Source organism: Dipodomys merriami, unplaced genomic scaffold (assembly GCF_024711535.1).
Source record: "Dipodomys merriami isolate MVZ:Mamm:240054 unplaced genomic scaffold, mDipMer1.0.p SCAF_384, whole genome shotgun sequence".
In the NCBI taxonomy this organism is placed as follows: Eukaryota; Metazoa; Chordata; class Mammalia; order Rodentia; family Heteromyidae; genus Dipodomys; species Dipodomys merriami.
In genome coordinates, this window is record NW_027205426.1 from 787,117 (window position 1) to 810,990 (window position 23,874).

General features: G+C 51.1%; 1 protein-coding gene across 2 annotated transcripts in view; it reads right to left on the reverse strand.

Moving 5' to 3' along the window:
- The window catches only part of LOC138805078 (glutamate receptor ionotropic, NMDA 2B-like), a 191,083-nt gene that overhangs the window by 105,125 nt on the left and 62,084 nt on the right, over positions 1-23,874 (reverse strand). For both annotated transcript variants that reach the window (XM_069989655.1, XM_069989654.1), the window contains exon 3: positions 14,604-15,032. In XM_069989655.1, coding sequence (XP_069845756.1) covers positions 14,604-15,014 — 411 coding nt within the window. In that variant the 5' untranslated portion in view covers positions 15,015-15,032. The remainder of the gene's footprint in view (positions 1-14,603; positions 15,033-23,874) is intronic.

The window sequence follows — 23,874 nt, forward strand, 5'->3', positions numbered from 1 at the left end:
GAGGGGGAGAAGGCAGCCAATAATCCAGTGTGGATCCAACAAAATGCAGAAGAGCGAGGGCAGGGGTGGGGAGGGCAACAGTGGGGAGGACATGGGAAGGGGGCACGTGGATCAAGACAGCACTGTATTTATCCGACGGCAGCTCCTCTGCACTATTACTGATTATTTAAACGAAAAGCAGGAGAAAATAACATGACGAGAGCGGTACAACACCAAATATGCAGAAAATCGGAAATTACATGGCTTCCCACCATTTTACTGTCCTAAAATGCCACTAGACATTTCCCTATTGTTTTTTCCTTCTTAGTTATTTTTGTGGTCCTCAAACTTGAACTTGTGGCCGGGACACTGTCCCTGAGCTGCTTTTACCCAAGGCTGATGGCTCTCCCATTTTGAGCCACAGTTCTGCATCTAGCTTTTTGGTGCTTCAATGGAGATCAGAGTCTCATGGACTTTCCCGCCCCGAGCTGGCTTTGAACCGAGATCCTCAGATCTCAGCCTCCTGAGTGGCTGTGGTTACAGGTGTGAGTCATCGGCATGCAACCTTATTAATATCTCTGAAACAATTCTACGTAGCTGATTTTTGGTTTTGATAGGCTTCATTTTCATATTATTCTCTCTCTCGGAGCCTACAGTTGTTTGCCTTGACATGTTTTCCTCACAAATTTCTAGAAAGCAAATCCTTTCAGCTTGACTCTTCCAGAAAAAAAAAAAAAAAGTACGAAAAAAATCATTCCCCGCTATGGTGTGAATAATGCCCTATATTCATGCGTCTATTAAGTAATCATAGTTTTCCTCTGTTGCTGTTTTTTTTTATTTTATAAATAGGCATCAGGGTGGCATGGGGTGGCAGCACGGCGGCGCACTGTGCGAATCTTCCCTCAAAGCCAAGAACCCCGGGGGTTCTTGACCTAAGCAGCCCGGATGGACAGGGCCCCCAGCGGCATCTTAACCCCGAACAAGAGCTGAGGCTTTTGGGGGGAGGCTTGGATCCCACAGATGAGCAGACGGAGACCCCATGAAGGAAATCATTCCTCCAAGCCTAGTCTGCTAGCCAGAATGGAGCCAGAAGTCTCCGCCAGCACTACTTTGTTTTTTTGGCCAGTCCTGGGGCTTGAACTCGGGGCCTGGGTGCTGTCCCCGAGCTCTCCGTGTGCAAGGCGATCATGGGGGCACAGCTGGGCCCACACCGCCTCCAGCAGCCATGACAGACCCGAGCTCCGGTCATCGTCCCCCAGAGACACAAGGACGTTGACAACCGTGTAGTCCTGCCTCCCGATTGGAAGCATGGCCCTTCACTCCGTAGTCCCAATGGCCTTCTTAAAAATTCATCATCATCATCACCATCACCATCATCATCAGGTGAAGTCAGACGCCAGTGGCTCACGCCTGTAATCCCTGCTTGTGGGGGGCGGGGGCCTGAGGCCAGAGTTGGAAACCAGTGCCAGGGCAGGAAAGTATGTGAGGTTCATCAATTAAGCACCCAAAACAAAACAAACAAAACCCCTGTGGTTCAAGGGGTAGAGCACTAGTCTCCAGTGACAAAGCTCAGGGACAGAACGCCAGGTTTTGTCAATAATAACATAATAAATAATAACAATAACAACAATAATAAAAATGTGCTAATCTATTTTTTTTTGTCGGTTGTGGGTCTTGAACTCAGGGCCTGGGCATTGTCCCTGAACACTTCAGTTCAAGGCTAGAACTCTACCACTTGAGCTACAGCACCACTTACAATTTTCTAAGTAGTTCATTGGAGATAAGAGTCTCATGGCCTTTCCTGCTTGGGCTGGCTTTGAATCCAGATCCTCAGATCTCAGCCTCCTGAGTAGCTAGGATTACAGGCGTGAGCCACCACGCCTGGTTTTAAATGTGGTAGTCTATTTAAAAGAGAGGAAAAGTACAATGACTTAGTAGCTGCACGAGCAGTGGGCTGCACGATCAAAGTCCAGCTGAGCATGGGGAAGCGGGGCACTCTCCTGCAAGCCGGCCAGGGCAGGGCTGCCTTGCGCTCTCTGCCTCCATCTTTCCCAGGCTTCTACCCGCTCTGGATAACCAGGGACTCGGTGCCCACAGCCCTGCAGCCTCGACCCCGCGTCTTGTGAGAGAGGCCTGCGGCGAGCCTGGCCACTAGACCCGGCGGCAGCCCACGGTCCCCACAGCACACAGACCCCACAGCCTCTCATGCCTCAGACTCGTGAACTGGGTAATGAATCCTGGACCATTTCCAGGACTTGACTATAGGATAACTGGATAAAGTGTGTGTGTGTGTGTGTGTGCGCGCGCGCGTGTGCGTGTGTGTGTGTGTGTGTAAACAGGCTCACGTGGAAGGTGAACCTCCATAGATGGAAACAGGGCGATGGCAAGGTCTGCATCCACACAGAAAAGGAGGCTGGGCCTGGTGGCACCTGCCTTTAATACAAACCGGGGAGGCCAAGGCAGGAGGACTGCAGGGCTGAGGCCTGCCTGGGCTATGGGGTGAGTTCTAGGCCGGCTGAGGATCAATGAGGAGACAAACGACTGAGCTCAGGGTCTCCACACCATTTATCTCCCATGCCCAGCGCACAATGCATCCGTGTTCAAGGCCCCGTCCCACCCCACGCCTGCCCAGCTACTCGTGGAAGGCCGGAAGCCCGTTCTTACTCCTTGCCCTGGGAAACACTGCCTTATCGCTTTAGAAAAATACATTACAATACGATCCAGGTGGCGGTGGCTCACATCTGTCATCATAGCTACACGCGAGGCTAAGAACAGGAGGATGACAGTTCAAGGCCAGCCCCAAGGACACGTAGGAGACACACCACCAAGCCACAGCCCAGCTCAGGGTCATGTTCCTGACGTCCCAGAGGCAGACGGGCTCATGGGGTGAGGACAAGCCTATGAGACTCCTCTCACATGGAAGAGGGCGGGTGTGGTGGCACACACCTGTAGTCCCAGCAATGAGGGGAAGCAGAAAAGAAATCACAGGCCAGGCATAAGCCTGGGGGGAAAAAGCAAGTTCTTATTGCAAAAGTAACCAGTGCAACACAGGGCTGGAAGCATGGTTCTGTGGTCGAATGGCTGCCGAGCAAGCGCGAGACACTGTGTTCAAACCCCAGAACCTCCAAGTTTTTACCTATGTGTAAACTTTCATATTTGTATAAAATACAAAGTCCATATAATTTATCTAAATAGATAAATATACATAATTTTATATGTATAATTTTATACATATAATTTTATATATAAGCATATTAAAATATATGACTTTATGTTATTTATACACACATACTCATAATGGGCTCAGGAGAAAACATCTTGAAAATTCTCCTTTGACATTTTTTATGTTCTCCAGAATCTACAGTACACTACACTACACACACACACACACTCCAGTGGTGAACACACACATGAACACACTTCAGACACATCGGGGCACTGCAGATAAGATCCTATATCTGCATCAAATGTGTCTGGGGGGGCGGGGGAGGGCGGCACTCACATTTGCTGTGGTTTTAATAGTTTTCTCTTCTTTTTTTTCTTTTGGGGCGGACAATCAAATCAAAAGCTACTTCAAAGTAGAAATTAAATACACTTTTCTTTTAAAATGTCTGCACCTTCAGGCACTGGCAGGATATTAAATCCGTGGGACGGGACCTTGGGAAACTAGGCAGGCCAGGAGGCAGCAAGAAATTATTTAATTCTCAGGGCGCCCGGGAGTTGGTAACTATTAAACAGCCAGGAGATGTCCATTAGAGCAGCAAGCACCGACAGCCCCAAAAGTCACACAAAAAAGTTATGTCTGGTTTTGGGGGTTTTATTTAGTTTTTGGTCAAAAGAGGCACTTAAAAAAAGAAATATATATAATATATATAAAACATTTATATATGTTTCTATATATATGTGTGTATATACTCATATATATATATATACACATATATATATATGAGTAGCAAGTAGCAACCCTATCAAGATCCCCTTATAAAAATCCAACGCGACTCAGATTTCTTTTTTTTTTGTCAGTCGTGGGGCTTGAACTCTGGGCCTGGGCGCTGTCCCTCAGCTCTTCAGCTCAAAGCTAGCACTCTACCACTTGAGCCACAGCACCACTTCTGGCTTTTTCTGTTTATGGGGTGCTGAAGAATCGAACCCAGGGCCTCATGCATGCAAAGCAAGCACTCTACCACTGAGCCAAGCCCAACAACTCAGCTTTCTTTGATAACTCTTTTGCCATGAATTCCCATGTCTCTCTGGAAGGTGCCAGAAGGTGCCGGGTTCTGAGGGCCTTGTGTGCCTGCACACTCTATACACACCCATCAGCGTAAAGTGTGTTTAATTCCCTTTTCAAAAAATGTTATTGTGAAATCTTTTTGTTGTTGTTGTGCCAGACCTGGGTCTTGAACTCAGGGCCTGGGCACTGTCCCTGGGCTCTTTCACTCAAGGCTGGCACTCTACCACTTGAGCCACAGCTCCATTCTGGCTTTTTGGTGGTTCACTGGAGATCAGAGTCTCACGGACTTTCCCACCCCAAGCTGGCTTCGAACCGTGATCCATAGCTCTCAGCCTCCTGGGTAGCTGGGATGACAGGCATTAGGCACTGGTCCCTGGCTAGGAAATGTATTTCAGCTGACAGGAAACAGGTCGATAAACCGAAGAAACAAACGAAACAAAAGACAAAACCCAGGGCATTTTCTCTCCATTATGGCCTCAATAACCTGGCTCTGGTTCCAACCGGACAGAGCTTAGTATCAACACTGAATGAAAGGCACAGATGTCCCCCCAGGACAGGCTGAGGGGCTGGGCATGGCGGTCCCTTGTGGGAATGGCTCCGTCTCCTCGCTCACTAAGCTGAGGTTCACAACCTAGTGGTCGCGGTGGTGATTTTCCTCTGTATTGCACACAAAAGCCCTCATCTGGGTCCCCAAGAATTCCCCCGGCGCAGCCCGGTGCATCATGGGAGATGCCCCCCCTCCCAGCCCACATCACAGAATAGCAGTTGTCCACCCTTCATGAAGAAACCATGCCAGACTCAGTTTCCCCACTGGGACTCGGGGTGTGTTGCAAGTTAAGATGAAGGAGGTTAAGTCTGCCTTGAAAACCGTAATAAGGTGTCGGAAAACATCATCCGTGGCTTTTCCTTTCTTTTTTTCCTTTTTTGGTTCTGGCCTGAGGCTGGGGCTCGGGGCCGGCCGCTCGCAGGGAGCACGAGGCGCTCTACCGCTTGAGCCAGTCACAGCTCCAACTTGGGCTTTTTTTGGTGGCTCATTGGAGATCAGAGCCTGGAGGACTTCCCTGCCCTGGCTGGCTTTGATCGATGCCCCCCCATACGCAGGGTCCCCTGCTTTATTAAGTGGTGACTGCTTTTATCACCTATGTGACGCGTTAGCACACAGCTGTCCCAATTTGATTTGATTTGCCTGTGCCCCGGCTCTAGTTAGAGAGAGAGAGAGAGAGAGAGAGAGAGAGCACTTGCTTTTGATCATATTTATCTGCTAAACCGGGAGCTACTAGAAAGGAGGGCTGCTTCTCCGAGGTTAATGTCCTGCGCAGCGCGACCTGGTAATGCGGAAAATCGGGTCAGCTCCTGGAGAGCGCACATGTGGCTCCGGGCGAGGCGCTCCATCTTCACTGGCCTCCGTGACAAAATAAGGACACCGGGCCGGTCCCCGAGGTTCCGAGTGGGATGTGCGCGCGAGTGGTCTCCAGCACAGCGCCGCGTCGCAGCCTTCCGTGCAGGGCCGAGGGAGGGCGCGCATGCCTGAAAGTCCCCTGCACGTGTGTCCACACTCATCACGCGTGTCCACGTTCACCTCACAGTATGCCTCCCCCCGACCCTGACTTTTAGAAATCCTACTGGAAACTTCTAGAGTGAATTTTCAATCCCAAGCCCTTCTCGGGCAGATGGAGACAGAGAGGCCTGAGGCCCCGAGGGAGGGGCTGGCATGGGGCGGGCGCTGGGACGCGGGTGACACGGTGACCTGCCAGCCCGGCCGGGTGCTGTTCAGGGTTGTATGAGAAGAGGTGGAATCGTGTCTTTACTTTATCCTCTCTTTGCTCATCAATAATTAAGAACCACAGTACATTGTCCCAAGAAGCCTCAATGAATGACTGGGGAGGGGGAGGGGAAGAGGGGGTTGAAGACTAGATGAAGAGGATGATGATGATGGCAGAGGTGAGGATGGAGAGCAGGCAAAGGAGTGGAGAGAGAGGAGGGGCTCAGGGATTCTGCTGGCGCTCCAGACAGGCAAAAAGAGCCGGCCACTGCAGCGCACGCCTGTCATCCCAGCCACCCAGGAGGCTAAAATCCGAGGATCACAGTTCAAAGCCGTGAGACTTTCATCTCCAACGAACCACCAGGAACCCGGAAGTGGCGCTGTGGCTCAAGTGGTAGAGCACCAGCCTTGAGCAGAAAAGCTGAGGGACAGCGCCCAGGCCCTGAGTTCAAGTCCCATGACTGGCACAAAAAAAACAAAAAACTTTTTCAAAGCTGGGCAAGAGAAACCCAGCTCAGAGCTGGGGAGCAGAGCAGAGCAGAGGGCGGAGGGACGGGGGGAGGAGGTTGGGGCGCAGCTGGTCCTGCTAAGGAAACCGAGGCCCAGATTGCTCAGTAAGAGAGGGTCTGGATCTAGTGAGAAAGATCCAGAAGCAGACAGAGCCCACGGGTCAGGATCTGGGGTCCGTCTGCCCTCTGGAGCGCCGGCGCTGGAGACCTGCGTGGCCCCACCTCCTCCCTGAGCACGAAGCCCATGTGGGGGGGGGGTGGCCATGGGGGGTGGCCATGGGTGTGGCCACGGGCCCATCAGGGACGCCGGTCCTCGGCTGGCCTCGTTAAATGACCAGTTCTGACCCTCGGACCTGAACGGCCACACGCCGGCTCTCCGATGTGGGGCAGCGCCCCGAGCTGGGCCGAGGCGGGGGTGGGAGCGGCTTTGAGCAATGTCAGGTGCAGGTGGGGGGGGCGCGGCACTGCCAGGATGGAGCACGCAGGATGAGAAAGGACAGAGGAGTGTGAACCAGATTCGGGGTGGGGAGGAGGCAGAGGAGGAGGGAAAGGAGGACTCAGATCCAAGAGAAGGAGCATCGGATGTAGGCTGAAGATGGCATCCCAGGCTCTCCCCCTCCCCTACTCCCCCCCCGCCCCCCTCTTTCTCCCTCTCTCCCTGTCAGAACAACAGTTCCAGATCTACTCCGGAGTAGCAGGAGCATTCCCGCCGCCCCCAGCGCCCGGAAGTGGATGGCTCCGGTGTGTCCCTTGGCTACAAGGCTTCCCAGCGGAGCCCGGCTTGGTGCCAGGATTGAGGTCTTACTACACAGTGCAGGATGGCCTTGAACTTGAGGAAGAGAAGGAAGAAGGTAGTAGAGGAAAGAAGAGGAGGAAGAAGGGAAAAAGAGGAGGGAGAGAGAGTCAGAGAGACACAGAGGGACAAAGGAGACAAGACAGCGGCAGAGGAGGAAGGAGGAGGCAGAGGAGGAGGAAGGGAAAAGAGGAAAAAAGAAGAGAAGGGAGAGAGAGTCAGACAGAGACAAAAGGAGTGGAGAGAGAGACACAGAGGTAGAGAGGAGGAGAAGGAAGAAGATAGAAGGAAGAAGAGGAGGGAGAAAGGGTGGGAGAGGCAGAGAGGAGGAGGCTGGGGACGCTGGGCGGCCATTCCCACCATGCTCCGTCCCCTTCCCCCGCCGCCCCCCCCCCCCCGGGCCCTCAGCCATTGGGGTTATGTGGGGATCCCAACCCTCCCCCCCACCCCCCGTCCACTCCCTTTAACAAGTGAGCTTGTGCCTGCTAAGGGCTGGAGGGGGGGTGGCGGTGGCCCCCAGGGACAGCAGGGACAGCCACACCTCCCTGAAGGCCACAGAGGCCACGCCTCCCTGAAGGCCACGCCTCCCCGGCCACCTCTGCCTTCAGGACCTAGACAGTGCACACTCACAAAATGACTTGTGAATGAGAATGAATGAGTATGTGATGAATGAATGCATCAGTCATCAAAGGAAGTTCCACATTCCCTCACTGTTACCTCTCAGGAACTGAATGGCACTGATGAAGTTTGACCCATCCTATTAATTCCATACCATTCTTTCTAGAACTTTCCACCAGGCTCAGCTATCGCTCTCTGATCCCTCTTTTGGAAGTGGACTGCCAATGTCAAGATTATCACTGCCACTGGGCACCAGAGGCTCATGCCCGTCATCTCAGCTACTCAGGAGGCTGAGATCTGAGGATCATGGTTCAAAGCCAGCCTGGTCAGGAAAATCCATGAGACTCTTAGCTCCAATGAGCCACCAGCAAACCGGAAGTGGCGCTGTGGCTCACGTGGCAGAGTGTGAGCCTTGAGTGAAAGGACTCAGGGACAGCGCCCAGGCCCTGAGTTCAAAACCCACGACCAACAACAACAAGAACAAGATCACCACTGCACAACGGTGTGTGTGTATCCAACACAGCAAAACAGCTCTGCCACTGAAGCCTGCACACCTGGCCCAAGACCGCCCTATTGCTGCCACGTCTGCCTGATAGAAACAAAGTGGACGCTGAGGATCCTAACACTGGAAACAAGAGGCGGGCAGATTGCTGGTGCTGGACCAGATGTGGGGACGGGAGGGCAGAGGGGAGGTAAGAGGCTGCGGGGGGGGGCGGGGGGCCAAACCTGCCAATAACCAGATTAATCCTATTACCCGCCCTTTCATTTGGGTTTTCCAACAACTTGCCTCTTAATTGCAACTGCCATCTTCTGCCCCAAAATAATTAAATCATCCACACGTCCAACTAAATATGTATTAAAGGCTCACCCTGGGTGTGAGGAGAAGGAGGAGGCCGATCCGCTTGTAGAGTCTGGCCTCGATGAGGCCGGAGAGCGAGTACACACGCGGCAACAATTCATCAGAGTCCTGATGGGCACACCACACCATGGAAGGGGATAAGGGAGGGGGAGAGAGGCGCGTCTTCTGGTTTGGGAGTGAAGAGGATGGGGGGTTCACCCGGATTGCATCCACAAAGGTGAGCACAGACCTGATGAACAATTAAAGCACTGACGGATTCCAAACCTGAGCGGAACCTCGGGAGGCGGCGGGCTGTGGGACCAGGGCCTGTGGGAGAACTGGGGTGCTTCCCTGGAGGGGCAACAGCCTACCCTGGTCCCCCACCCCCGCCAGCTCCAGCTCCCCTCCGGTTCCTGCCTGCCACGCTGTAACCTTCTCCTCCAGACCCCATGTGCCTCAGTTTCCCTCATTCATGTATTGGGTGTTGCCTCAAGAAAATAGGCTCCCACATGCCCCATATTGCTGTTTTATGGAGGAGGAAAAATCAAGGCTCAGAGAGGTGGAGTCATTTGGCCCAGATCACACAGCCACCACTTTTTACTTCCAGGAAACCACCGAGGCAATGAGATGAACCTCACAATGCGGTTCCTTGAACCTCCAGTGCGTGTGTGCGTGCGTGCGTGTGGAGGAATGCTGGGACAAATTCCCAGACATGTGGTGGCTGGAAGCACATCACGAGGTCCCCATTTGCACTCCCCCAGACCTGTGACAATTAGAACACTCTGCCATCGCAGCCCGGGGCCAGACATGAGCCAGGTCGACAATCACCGTGTGCAGAGGTGGAGAATGACTTGCAAGCCCACCGAATCAGGTGAGAGATGAGAAGTGAGAGGCGCAGCTTCCGACTCCCCTTCCTAGACGGAACCGTGAAAAGGGGGGCGGGGTGGGGAGAGATGAGTGGAGGAAAACGTTCCCATTCACTTGTCTGTGTGTGAGTGATCTCAGCGTGCTGGGGCCACAGAGATCTTTTTGTGTGCATGTGTGTTGGTCTTGGGCTTGAACTCGGGGCCTGGGCGCTGTCTCTGAGCTCTTTCACTCAAGGCTGGTGCTCTACCACTTGAGCCACAGCGCCACTTCCGGTTTTCTGGTGGTTTATTGGAGATAAGAGTCTTATGGACTTTCCTACCCGGTCTGGCTTTGAACCTTGATCCTCAGATCTCAGCCTCCCGAGTAGGTAGGATGACAGGCGTGAGCCACTGGTGCCCAGCTGAGCTCTCCCCCCACCCCCAGTGGAGATATAACTGGTATTTGAAGTAAAGCTATCCTTGGCTGGTGACAACAAACAAGTACTGCAGGACCATGCTCTGGTCTCTAAGTTGCGAGAACTTGCTACCTCCCTGCCCCCCTCCAATATCATGACAATATCCAAAAGACCATCTCTACGCATTCCAAACTTCTCCCAAGGCTTCCTAGTAGGGAAGGCTCCGGAAAGGGGGAACACCTGCTCCCCACACAGTGGGGAAGGGTCTCAGGGACCAGCCAAGATCGCAGCTGTGGAGAATGGAAGCGGGGCTCGCTCATGGTGCCAAGCGCCCTCACTATGTCAGGATGTTGAGTGGACAAATACAAATGGCCTCTTCTAGGCTCGGTTCTAAGAGAGAGGGTGTTGGGCCAACCAGAAACACAGTCTTCCTCAGTGGAGGAATGAGGAGAAATTGGTTATTATTTATTTTTTTGCCAGTCCTAGGGCTTGAACTCAGGGCCTGGGCGCTATCCCTGAGCCTTTCTCACTCAAGCCTGGTGCTCTACCACTTGAGCCACACCTCCACTTCTGGCTTTTTGGTGGCTCCCTGAGGATAAAGAGTCTTGTGGACTTTTTCTGGCCCAGGCTGGCTTTGAACCGCCATCCTCAGATCTCACCCACCTGAGTGGCTGGGATGACAGGCGTGAGCACCAGCACCTGGCCTCTCCCCACATACTTTCCCTGCCTCTACAAACACATTTTCTCATGGGATCATGCGGGGTGTGAGGGGGGAGAAGGGGGGTGAAGGACAAGGAGGAGACAGAGTAAAAGAGCCACAGATCTTCCTGGCTCATCATAATGACCTCAAGAAGAGGCCTTTTGCGGTGGAAAGGGAGAGAGTTCTTCCTAGCTCCCCTCCCCTCTCAAAACACCCGCGCCCATGGGAAATGACACTGACGTCATACGAGCTGCCGCCCTCCTCACCTCAGCCCTGGTCCTGACTCCCCCCCCCTCCCCTCTCCCAAATGTGCAGCTCTAGAGATGGCAAATGGCTTCTTTGGCCTGATCTTCTGGGTACCTCTGTCCTGCTACCTGCCACTTGCCCCAGCCACGCCCATTACCCAGGCCACCCCCACTGTCCTGGCCACGCCCACTGCACCAGCCACCCCCACTGTCCAGGCCATGCCCACTGCCCCACCCACCACCCTCTGTTCAGACCTCGCCCACAGTCTAGGCCACGCCCACTGCCCAGGCCACACCCATTGCCCAGGCTACACCCACTGTCCTGGCCACGCCTACTGCCCTGGCTGCCACCCACTAGACAATGCCACTCTGCCATATTCCCTACCACGTTTATCTACAGTCTCCGCACAGAACTGTCCCCAGTACTTTAGTGTGTGTGTATCAGTCATTGGACCTGAACTCAGGGCCTGGGTGCCGTCCCTGAGCTTCTTTCGCTCAAGGCTAGTGCTCTACCACTTGAGCTACAGCACCACTTCTGGAGTTTTCTGAGAAGTTTTACTGAAGATAAGAGTCTCTCGGACTTTCCTGTCCAGGCTGGCTTCAAATTGTGATCCTCAGATCTCAGCCTCCAGAGTAGCTGGGATGACAGGCACAAGCCAGAGGCACCCGGCCCATTGGCAACACATTTCCACAACTGTTTGACTCAGTTTTTATCTCCCAAATGCTCTAAGGTGGGATCACTCAGTCTCTACATGAAATGAAGATGCATGATCTGTTTCGGAGCCCACAAGTGGAGACAGGTCGGTGTGCAGCAGAACTGTATTAAGAAAAAAAAATAAAAAATAAAGAATAGAAAGTAAGTCTGGGACTTCAAAAGAGATCGTCTGGTGGCTCTGAATCCCAGTCTCATCTTGCTCTGAGAGTTGAGATCCTGGATTAGTTACTTAACCTCTCTGAGCCAACAGGGGAAAACCCATGGAAGATGTCAGCCTATCAGGGGGAAGTCTCTGGAAAGAAATGGAAATGTGTCTAGCCTTCAGTTCATTACTTTGGGCTCCGATGGGCACCCGAAATCCAGGATCTCAGGGAGAATAAAAGCAATTATAACACGGCGGAGTAAAATAGGTTCTTGATTCTCAGGTGGGGAACTGCCAAAAAAGCACTTCATACATTTTTTAAAACATGCCTTGTTACTATTCTGAACTGTCTTCCGCCCCGAGCGCCCAGTTTCCCTGGTTAAAATCCTGGAACCGAAGGCATGGTTCTGGCTGGGTCTGCTGTCTAGGTTCTAATGAGCCTCACTCTTCGTGGTGGAGAGAGACCAAGACTCCAGCCCCAGCCTCAGTTTCCCCTTCCACTGGGCTCTCTTCATTTCAGAGCCGTCCACGCCACTGGGGCTGACATGGTTCCATTCCCCATCCTCTCCTGGGGCTATAGAATCGGCTGACTTCCTTCAGCCTTCCGCACATCCACTGAGAGCCGGCCTGGGCACATTGGGCTACGCATCATCTCATTTAATCCCCCATGACCAGAGGCCCGACATATTGTCCTCATTGCATAAGCCGGGAAATCAACCCTGGGAGGCAGAGTTGATCACTGGGCCCAAGTCCCGCACAGGAACTTAAGACTCCATTCTGGGCTTTGAACCCCTCTTGTTCACCCCTTCCCCTGTGTCTTCTTGCCACAGAACAACACGCATTGTCTCAGCAGGAAATTGGAATGCCCATGACGTTTGTATTGGTCGGTTGGAGCCCAGAAAAAGTGACCACACACTATCAGACCAGATTCTCAAGTATCGACCTGATGGTGCCAAAGGCTTTGTGACAATGACATCTTTCCTCTACCAACATCTCCTTGGAGCTAGAAGCCAGTGGCTCACACCTGTCACCCCAGCTACTCAGAGAGCTATGAGGATCGCTGTTCAAAGCCAGCCCGGGCAAAAGTCCGTGAGACTCTGATCTCCAATAAACCACCAGAAAACAGAGGTGGTGCTGTGGCTCAAGTGGTAGAGCACCAGCCTAGAGTAAAAGAGCTCAGGGACAGTGCCCAGGCTCTGAGTTCAAGCCCCAGGACCAGCAAAACAACAAAAATATCCTGTGAAGGGTTCTCTTTCTCTTATGCGGTGGACTGTGATGATTTATATGCCTTTGTGAGACACCTCACAGTGTGTGAATCTAACTCTCCAGAAAACTTCCAGAAATCTCAGTGCCACCAAGACCTCAGCCCTGGGGGAACCAAATGCAGTCTTCACTGTGGCCACCGGGCAAGCACCTGATGCTTGGTGACCAGCCTCTGACCCGCCCTATCCGGCCTCCCTTCCTTCCTCCCTCTCTCCCTCTTCTCCCTCCTCTTCGCTTCCTCACTTGTAGAGACTATTTGGGTAGAAAGCCAACTATGCCTTTTCAGGCTCCTGTGGGAACCTTGTCTCCCCCTTTGTTTTCTGGATGGGCTGGGATGGGGGGACCCCAGGCCCTGTCCTGTCCCTGTGAGCGCAGGGCCGGGCCGGGCAGGACAGATGTTTCTCCTGACAGCCGCGATGCACATGCAGCCGGTGAACACCAGAAATGTGTGTCTCCTGTGGTCTCAAGCTTCTGCCCGGGCCCGGGCCTGTCCTAGATCTGTGCAGAGGGCGAGCCAAGGAGACACCAGCCACGGCCGACTTCCGTGATGGGTGGGGACACAGGAGGCTGTTGCTCCCCTCGGCCTAGGGCCGCATCGGGGGTTCGGGGCCTTGGACTCTCAAGGGGCATGGGGCCGAGCCCGGAGGGGCTGACAAAAGCCATTAACCTCGTAGTGTGTCTCTGAAGAACAAAACCAGGGGCAGAGTTGAAAACATGGTGAGGGCCAGAAATGGGAGGATGCCGTTGCTAGGGTTAGAGACCATTCTAGAAATCCCAGGCGATCACGTATGCGTGCAACATACCCACACACGTGCACGCACACACATGACGCTGCGGTGAACTAAATCACCCCATGATGGGACAAGGGCCGAGGGCCGCGCACAGGGAGGTTCAGTGAGTGGTAATCCATATGCCCAGATGGAAGGGGGTAGGGTGGGGGGGGCAGGAAGGAGGGAAGAGGGGGCGAGGGGGGGAAACCAGACACTGCACACAGGAAAACAAAACAGAGCCAAGTACAAGGCCCTGGCTCGAAGCCGACGTCGCAGCCGCCAAGACGATCAATCCAGTGGGAGAGGGAAGGGCTGGGGGTGAACCACTGCCTTTAGATCTAACACCCCCAGAGTGGGGGGGAGCTCGGCCAAGGCGATCCAGGGACCGTGACCCAGGCAAGGGCGTGGATGGATGGACGGGATAGATGGACGGATGGATGGACGGATGGACAGATGGGCGGTGTCGTCTCCATGGAGACCAGCAACCCGCCTCCAGGTTCGTTTTATCTTTTTTAAATTCTCCTAACCAGCTCGGAAAGAGAGCCTAAACCTCCAGGCAAGAAGAGAGCTCTGCTTCCACAAGGCCACCGAGCCCCACATGTCAGAGCTACCGGGTTCACTTCCAGACACACAACACGGAAGGTTCTAGAACCCAGCGTCTGGTCTCCGCACAAAGCTGATGGTGCACCCACCCGACGTACCCTGAGCCACTTCTGCCAGCCCCGCACTGGTCTGAGCCCTGGGCCCCGCCCACCCAAGCCCCGCCCCCTCACTCACCTTATCCGCCATGATCATGGAGGAGCCGCCGTGGATGCCCAGGATGGGGGTGAGCGTCTGCGCGGAGATGAAGTCGAGGATCTGGGCGATGGCCTCCTGGTCCGTGTCGTCGGCGAACACCACGCCCTGCACCTTGCGGTCAGACATGAGGTCGCAGATGCGCGTGATGATGCTCTTGGGGTCGGTCTCGTTCATGGCCACGAGCTCCACGCGGGGCACCACGGACAGGTGGTGGAAGTCATCTTTCTCGTGGGCGTCCTTGATGGCCACCTCGTCCGAGGTGCCCACGAGGATGACCGCGATGCCGATGCTGGGGGAGCTCTTCTGGGATCGGGCCCGGCTGCCGGACACCGCCAGCACCGCCAGCACCAGCCAGAACTTGGGGGAACAGCACTCGGTCCGGGCCTTCATCTTCAGCTTGTCGACTCCCTGCAGACACAGTGGGGGGGAGAGGGAAAAAGGGAGGGGGAGAGAGAGAGAGAGAGAGAGAGAGAGAGAGAGAGAGAGAGAGAGAGAAACACACGATTATACATGGCCAGAACCATGTAATACCCCAAGTCTTGTCCTCCTGTCTACCAGTGACCTTGATGCCTTCTAGAGGTCACCAAAGCCAACTTCCATATCCAGTCCTGTCTCTTTTTGTCTTTTCTTTTTTAATCCTGGATCTTGAACTCAGGGCCTGGGCGCTGTCCCTGAACTCTTTCACTCAAGGCTGGCGCTCTACCACGTGAGCCACAGCGCCACTTCTGGTTTTCTGGTGGTTCATTGGAGATCAGAGCCTCACAGACTTTCCTGCCCAGGCTGGCTTCGAACCACAATCCTCAGATCTCAGCCTCCTGAGTGACTGGGACGACAGGCGTGAGCCACAGCACCCGGCTCAGCCCAGTCTCTCATCTCTGGTGCTTTCCTGGCAGACTTTTGATGGTCACCCAAAGAGGCCACTGCAGAAACCACAGAGGCTAACGAGGAGAGCTGGGATTTGCGATGCCAGGTGTACATGCAGGAGTCTGCGGGATGGAGGGGGGTCTCCCCATGGCTGGGGACCCCTGGATGCATCTGTTAGAAACCAACTTGAGGCTGTTCTTGGCCAGGCCAAAGGAGCAGCGGAGGCTGGTGACAAAACCTGGCCCTGAGTTCAAGACCCAGTACTGGCACACACACACACACACACACACACACACACACACACACACACACACACACACACACACACACACACACAGATCAGAGGTCCTCAGATCCTTCAGACAGACAGCAAAGCACGCTAATGACTCCAGAATAAGATGCCAGGGACATTCGGTGGCGGAGGAAGCTCAAACCCCAGTTCTTGGCAGAAAACCTCCTGGAACCCTTCTTGCTGTGGTCAGTCGGCCAAGGAGGAGACCTGCATCGATCGCCCGTCTGGCGCACAGACGAGACGCGTGGCTCGGTGGTTCACACCAGGGCAGTCTCTGCACGTCTCGGTGCAGCTATGGAGTATGACCACAGTCCCTGTGGATGGCCTGCGTGCCGGCCAGCAAGGAAACCAACTCTGGACGGCCGCATCTCAGAGTTTCAGGAAAACACACACAAAAAAACCCCAACACCGAACTGAACAGCATCGAACTGTCAGTGAAAGACAGCTGGATTCAGTGCCTTAAAGAGCCAGGGAAAGGGGGAAAAAAATATATATATATATATATAATATAGATAAAAATAATATAAATATGTAATGATATAAGTAACATAAAACATAATAAAATATATAATATAGCATATAAAATATATATAATATTTGCTAGATTCCAAGAACTGGTTCTCGAAAAGAAGCAAAAGATTTAGAATCTGGCCAAAAAAAAAAAAAAAAAGTGACAGCTCACTTCGTTCCCAGGGGACTGTAATCCTGCCGATCCCCGACGCCCGATTACATTCCTGCACCTGTCAAAGCGGGGCCGCTCTCTGCCCCGGCGGCGTGTGAACGCTAATGGCTCCCTCCCGTCCGCAAGGAGGTTTTTATTTGCTCTCTGGAAACGTTCCCGGAGTGTGTCTCCACACACGATCTGCTCACTGTACCCGTGAAACAGTCGGGGGCCCACAGGGACACTCAGAAGAACGGGTCTCCTGCACTCCATACCGATAGAGAGTAGCGTTTTTACAAGGCCATACATTACAGAGTCTGTGGTAATGGGATGGCCGACAAACCAAGAGGTTGCGTTGAATACAAACTCCATTTCAGACAGGAAGAGGTCACTGAGAGATAGCCTGTAGTCCAAGACAAGCGTGGGGGCAATGCTGCCTTTCAGACACAGTGTGCACCCACTTCCAGAAGCTTCTCCCCTCCGCTCCCCAGGAGAGCTGACCATCGTAGGCTCTGGGCCAGCACCAAAGCCTGCACATATCTATCTACATAACTAAAACTTGCCCGGCCCTGTTGGCTCACGCCTGTCATCGCAGCTACTCAGGAGGCTGAGATCTAGAGGATCGCAGTTCAAAGCTACCCAGAGCAGGGAAGTCCATGAGACTGATCTCCAAGGAACCACAGGAAAACCGGAAGTAGAGCTGTGGCTCAAGTGGTAGAGCGCCTATTACTGAGCATCTATTTGTCGGCCGACATTACAGCCTCCCCCACCCCCCTACCATGGAACCCAGAGACTCAGGCATGCTAGTCGGTTAGTTCCACTGCTGAGCTACATCTGAGCCTGGGACCTTGCTGTGGTATTGAGGAATACATTACAGGACCTCCATCTCACAGGATGCATGGGTGCCCAGGAAGGAAAATCTCGCCCCATTTCTCTTCACTCTTGGGGTCTGGTCTGTGGGAGGGGTGGGCTGGAGGTGTGGCTCAAGTAGTAGAGCACCCACCTAGCAAGCCCGGGGCCCTCAGTGCCAGCCCTGACGTGGCTGGAAATTTAAATACATAAAATAGTGTCTTTTAAGTAAAGCTAACCAATAAGGAACATCTTGTCTCATCTCCATTCGCTGTCTTGGGGTCTCTAATTAATTCATGAATTAATAAGAAATATCTCATTTCCCACTCCCTCACTCGGAGTTCATACTACTTTATAATAAGTTGATTAATTAATGCGATAAATAAGGACAGACTCGATGTGTGGTGCTCGGTATGAATTTCTACCCTGAGGCTGGATATATAATATTGCTGGCCTAGAACATTCTGATCCATAACCATCTAGTCTACATGTTAGGTGATTTTGATGCATTATTAGATCTTTTTTTTTTCTTTTGGGCTGGTGCTGGGTCTTGAACTCAGGGCCTGGGTGCTGCCCCTGAGCCTCTTTATGTTCAAGGCTGGTGCTCTACCACTTGAGCCACAGCACCACTTCTAGCTTTTTCCGAATAAGAACCTCATAGACTTTCCTGCAGGCTGGCTTTGAACCGTGATCCTCAGATCTCAGCCTTCTGAGTAGCTAGGATGACAGGTGTGAGCCATCAGCGCCGGGCTAAATCTTTATTCAAACATACAAACAAAAACAAAAAGCATAGTAGGTCATCATTTGTCCTGATCTGACACACAAGGAAGGGTATGGAAAGGTTAGGCCCACATCATGGTCACATGATTATAATATAAAAGATGATACCCAGTTTCAAACCCAAATTTATCATCTGACTCAAAAAAACCTTTTCTTTTTCTCCTTGTGGGTCTGCCTGTCTGCACAGGTGGGTATGTGCGTGCATGAATGAATGGATGGATGAATGAAGTCTCAGAATGCTGGCCTCTTCCTTCGGGGGTAATGTCAGGGTACCCCTCATCTCCAGGATGGGAGGGGCTGGACGAGAGTAGGGGCCCGGAGGTTAGGACGGGACCTCGAGGGGAGCAGGAAACATCCGTTCCCCCACACACACCGGTCCGTGCATGCAGACAGGGTGTGGTCACCGTGTCTCAGGTCCAGCTTCCTCGAGTTCCAATGCTGACCAGACACTGGGCACAGATTCCTCACACGCAGCCCCACACAGTATTAAGTCCAGCGGGGCTGCAGGAGCCGCGGTTTGCATGTTAGCAGAATTCTGATACCAATACAACATCAAATGCAAGGGGGCAGATGTTGAAAAAGACCGTGAGCAGTGTCATGTGCTGACGCTACACAGATACCCTAATCAGGAATTCATCCCAGCCTACAAGTTGGCATTAGACCGGTATAAACTAAAAAAACAGGGCTGGGAAGGTGGCTCAGTGGTAGAGCGCTTGCTTTGCATGCCTGAGGCCCTGCGTTCGATTCTTCAGCACCACATAAGCAAAAAGAAAAAAGCCGGAAGTGGTGCTGTGGCTCAAGTGGTAGAGCACTAGCCTTGAGCTGAAGAGCTGAGGGACAGCGCCCAGGCCCAGAGTTCAGGCCCCACAACCGGACCCAAAAAACAAAACAAAACAAAAAAAAAAGAAAACAAAAACAAAAAACAACAACTAGTTGGGCGCCGGTGTCTCACACCTGTCATTCCAGCTACTCAGGAGGCAGAGATCTGAGGATCACGACCAAAGCCAGCCTGGGCAGGAAAGCCTGTGAGACTCTGATGTTCAAGGAACCACCAGAAAACCGGAGGAAGTGGAGCTTGGCTTGAGTGGTAGAGCATCAGCCTTGAGCTGAAGACCTCAGGGATGGCACCCAGGCCCTGAGTTCAAGCCCCACAATCAACAAAAACAAAAACAAATCAGGAGCCGGTGGCTCACACCTGTAATCCTAGCTACCCTGGATTCTGAGATAGAGAGGATCACTGTTCAAAGCCAGCCAGGGCAGAAAAGTCCAAGAGAGTTCATCTTCAATGAATCAGCCAAAAGCAGGGCTGAGTGTGTGTGTATGGTTCAAGAGGTAGAGCCGTGAGACTTTGCCTTCAAACCCTGGGACTAAACGAATTAATTAATTAAAGTGAGTGAAATCAATTTTTTAAGAAAAGGAAAAACCTTAAAAAATGTCATGGAAAGAAACAGAAAATGCCAATGGACAAAGAGAATCTCTTATGTAAGACATAAAGGGTTTTTCAAAAGCACGAACTATAATTCAGATATCTAGAAATACAAAGAAGATGGGCTAACATACACAAAATCTACAAGTGTACACCAGCCAACATAAAAATTAAACAACTGTCATTTTCTGTAACATGATTAAAATAAGAAATGAAAGTTTTAAAGACACTAAAAACATTACATATTCAACAACTTAAAAACCTTATGATTAGTTAACTCTAAGGTTAAAGAGGGCATCATAAGGCAAACTAAAAAAAAGTCTCTAACAGAGTAACAACAAAAACACTAAATATTAGAATTTCTAGAGCATGACCAAAGCCATTGAGAGAGAAAATTATACCTTTAAATGTAAGAAAGTGAGGGAATGAAACATGGCTGAGCACAATTAAATACTCAGTTGTTGAACACTTCACAGAGTCGGTCCTGAGTGGAAGGAAACAATGAAAGAATGAATGAACAAAACACAAGACAATGGAAAGAAAAAGCAAACACAGGACTGAGCTCTGAAGAGACACAGTTCTCTGAGGGGACCAGGCAAGGAGAAGACAGGTCAATGCAGGCAAAATACATGACCACAGTAAACCCACATGCACTCGTGGACAGCTGTCAGCTGGCAACTCCTTTGTACAACGACATACAGATAATAAAATTAAATGAAACGATAGCATAGGCAACAGAAATTCAAAGTAATAAGAGAATATTCTGAAAACTAGCTGCTCTTAAATTCAATGTATAATAAATAGCCAGTAGAGAAAGGGGCTCAAAAGAAGGTAGATAATAACAATAAACTAACCACTAAAGAAAGAATGCAAGTTATTAATCCTCTAACTCAAATTCCTTCCCCCAACTCCTCTACTTTCCTCCCGACCATCTTACCTCAACCCTGACAAAAATGAAAGGAAATAAAATGGGCTCTGATGATGTTGTTAAGTACAATGAATTGTACGACTTAAAGGTACAATGAATTTTTTAGGGACAAAATGAGCCTTGTCCATAGCAGTTAAGCAAAATAACCAAAGAAAGTGTCATGCTAAAGCCAGACAAGTGTGTACAACAGAAAAAGGATTATCATAAATCCTTTCCACTTATAAACATAAAGGCTGCTGGACACTTACTGGCTCACACCTGCAATTCTAGCTACTAAAGAAAGCTGAGATCTGAGGATCATGGTTCAAAGCCAGCCTAGGCAGGAAATGCTGGGAGATTCTTATATCTTATTTAACCACCAGAAAACCAGAAGTTGCACTGTGGCTCAAGTGGTAGAGCGCTAGCCTTGAGCAAAAAAACTCAAGGACAGTGCCCAGGCCCTGAGTTCAAGCCCGAGGGCTGACACAAAACAAAAGAATAAAAATACAAATAAATAAATACAAACATAATAAATAAACATAAAGGCAAAACCAAAAATTAGTGAAGCAAAACACACAGCGTACGCTCAAAATAATAAGAACAATCAAATGTGGCTCCTATCAAGAATGCAAGGATGGTTTAAATTCAGGATTTATATACAAAAAAAAAATTCACATAAAAAAAACAAAAGGACACCTGGAAAAATAAAATGACAAAGACATATTTGGCTAATGGGAACACTTACACATAGTGGAAATGGCAGAATGTTTTAACAAGGGCTCCTTGTTGGCAGAGTCTGAACAGAGGAAACTGATACAAACTTCTCTGGTGATCAGCCTTTACCTGGCAAGGCTGTACACAATGACAAAGGTATGCACTACCATCTTGAGGAAACCCAAAGCTAGTCTTCTGCATGCTACTGGAAATTCCGACAAAAAAGTCATGGAAGCGAAAGGCTGGAGGGCGGGAAGACACAAAGGACAACTTCCTTTTACGAAGACACCGAAAAACCCAGCAGTATTTAAGAATTATCTGAATGAACATGGGGACTGTATTTATGTCATCCTCCTAGGGGGAAAAAAAAATCAACACATTTCTTCTAAAACCCACTAGAAAATGCAATCTTCAGAATAGCAACATCAACTGAAAAGATAATGATTTAGGAATTAATAAAGAAAGACCATCCCAGGAACTCTAGAGAGAAAAACTTGAATGATGTGTCTCGGGAGCCAAACGCTATTATTGTGTCAATCACTCAGAAAAGCTGGCCTGAACCAAGAGGTATGATGAACTTGACTCGGCAAAACGGATCCAAAATAATTTGGCATTCATATTGTTGCTTTTGTTTGTTTGTTTTTTAAGTTCCAAGTCAATTTGGGAGGGGTCTAAGTTATGGTCTCTAAATTCAAATATAGTAGCAGGGCCAATATGGAACTGAGCAGCTCTCCCCAAAGTGGAACATTTAGCGTGAGCAACAAATGTGTGGACCGGCCACGCGAGGCAGGCCACAAGGGTGGTGGGCAGCTATTTGGGGAAAACAAAATCTGTCCGCTATCTCACACCACTATGAGGTCAAAGGCCAGAATGGACTTCCTTTGGGGAAATAGAATGGCCCCGCTACACATCCTGGGATCGGGGAGACACCAGTTCCATGGACTTTCCTGCCCAGGCTGGCTTTGAACCTTGATCCTCAGATCTCAGCCTCCTGAGTAGCTGGGATTATAGGCAGGAGCCATTGGTGCCTGGTGAGAAATCTTCATAAGTCTAGAAATGGTGAACAGCTACCAAGAGCTTTGCTCCTTAAGAAAACAAATGAAGAAAGCGATGTCTACCTTGGCATGTTCAAATCTGTTTTGAATCTGTGTGGCAATAAACGAGACTCCTGTCTGTGGGGGATATTCGCTTATCTGAATCCTTTCTTAAGGAAAGAGGATCTTAAATGCACTTGGCACAAATCACAGCCACAACGAACAGTGAAGACGGAAAGTCAAAGAGAGCAAGGGTCTAAGCCAAACTGCTTCTGAGATCACATCTGATCAGAGAAGACCACAGAGAGCAAGGGGAAAGATACAAGCAAAAAAATCACAAAATCCAGACCCAGGTGCTGGTGGCTCACACCTGTCATCCCAGCAACACAGGAGGAGGCTGAGATCTGAGGATCATGGTTAAAGCCAGCCCGGGCAGGAAAGTCTGTGAGACTCTGATCTCCAATGAACCACCAGAAAACTGGAAGTGGAGCTGTGGCTCAAGTGGTAGAGCACCAGCCTTGAGTGAAAGAGCTCAGGGACAGCGCCCACCACACACACACACACACACACACACACACACACACACACACTACCTAACAAAGGTTATAAACCCCTTCAACGTGTGCATCTTCATAGAAAATGACCAATTCTGACAAGCCAGCCAAAGTCCCACAGACAGTGACTAGCTCTTCTCTTTGGTATTCTGCAAGAGCCAACACTGAAAGCATTCAATGTTTCTCCGATAATACCAGCAGCCGGTTCTTAATCACCACAAACCCAGCTGCTCCCTGGAGGGCGGCGTGGACAGTGGGACACTTGCTAACCCTGATTCTGGCAAGGGCTGTGTGGCAACAGAGGAGAGCAGGCCGGTTTAACAGTGACACCACATGAATCTCTGTTCCTGGCTACGCGGATGGGAACAGACAGGGGAGAGAGACGAGAAGCGGAAAAGGAGGAGTCCAAAAACCGGGCTGGAGGAAGATCGCAATGAGGAAGGGAGGTCAAGGAAGATATTGGAAGGAGCGGAGAGAGCTGGGGCAAGGCGAGGATCGCCACATGGAACGAAGGTTGTCTGGGCAGCTGCAGACTGATGGCCAGAACACTTCAGACACCAGCGAAGCCCACAGATGCCACGATGCCACTGGGGTGGAGACAGAGAGCGGATCTGAGATAACCTGGCCTCTCTGTGAGCTTCCAGAAGGTTTCCTCCTGGGACCCTCAGCCTCTTCATCTTCCAGCCACTGAACACAGAACTCGGGGACCAAGGTTCAATGATCATTTCCCCCGTGTCAGGGAATATGTTGGGAAAAGAGATCCAATGCAGTATGAGAAGCAGCCAGCCAGCCAGACAGACAGACAGACAGACTGGAAGCCACAGAGCCACATGATCGGAGCTGCAGCCCGGCTCATCTGATGAGTAGAAGGATCACCTAACTCCACCTGGGAGACAGAGGGGAAAATGGCTAAGTATCCACCGATGGGCAAGAAAATCACAGAAAATGAGAATGGCAGACTGAAACCATTAAACTAATAGAACATTCCCATGTAGACTGGACACAGTGAGGAACGTCGAAGGCTGGCATCCAAAAAAGAGCCACTGAAATGAAACCCGGACCTTCACCTGTGTCGGGAGGAGGAGGACCAGGTGTCATTTTCCTGCTTAGAAAACAGGACTCCAACTCCTCCCCCTCCAAGCGGCTGAGAATATCAAAATAATTCACGC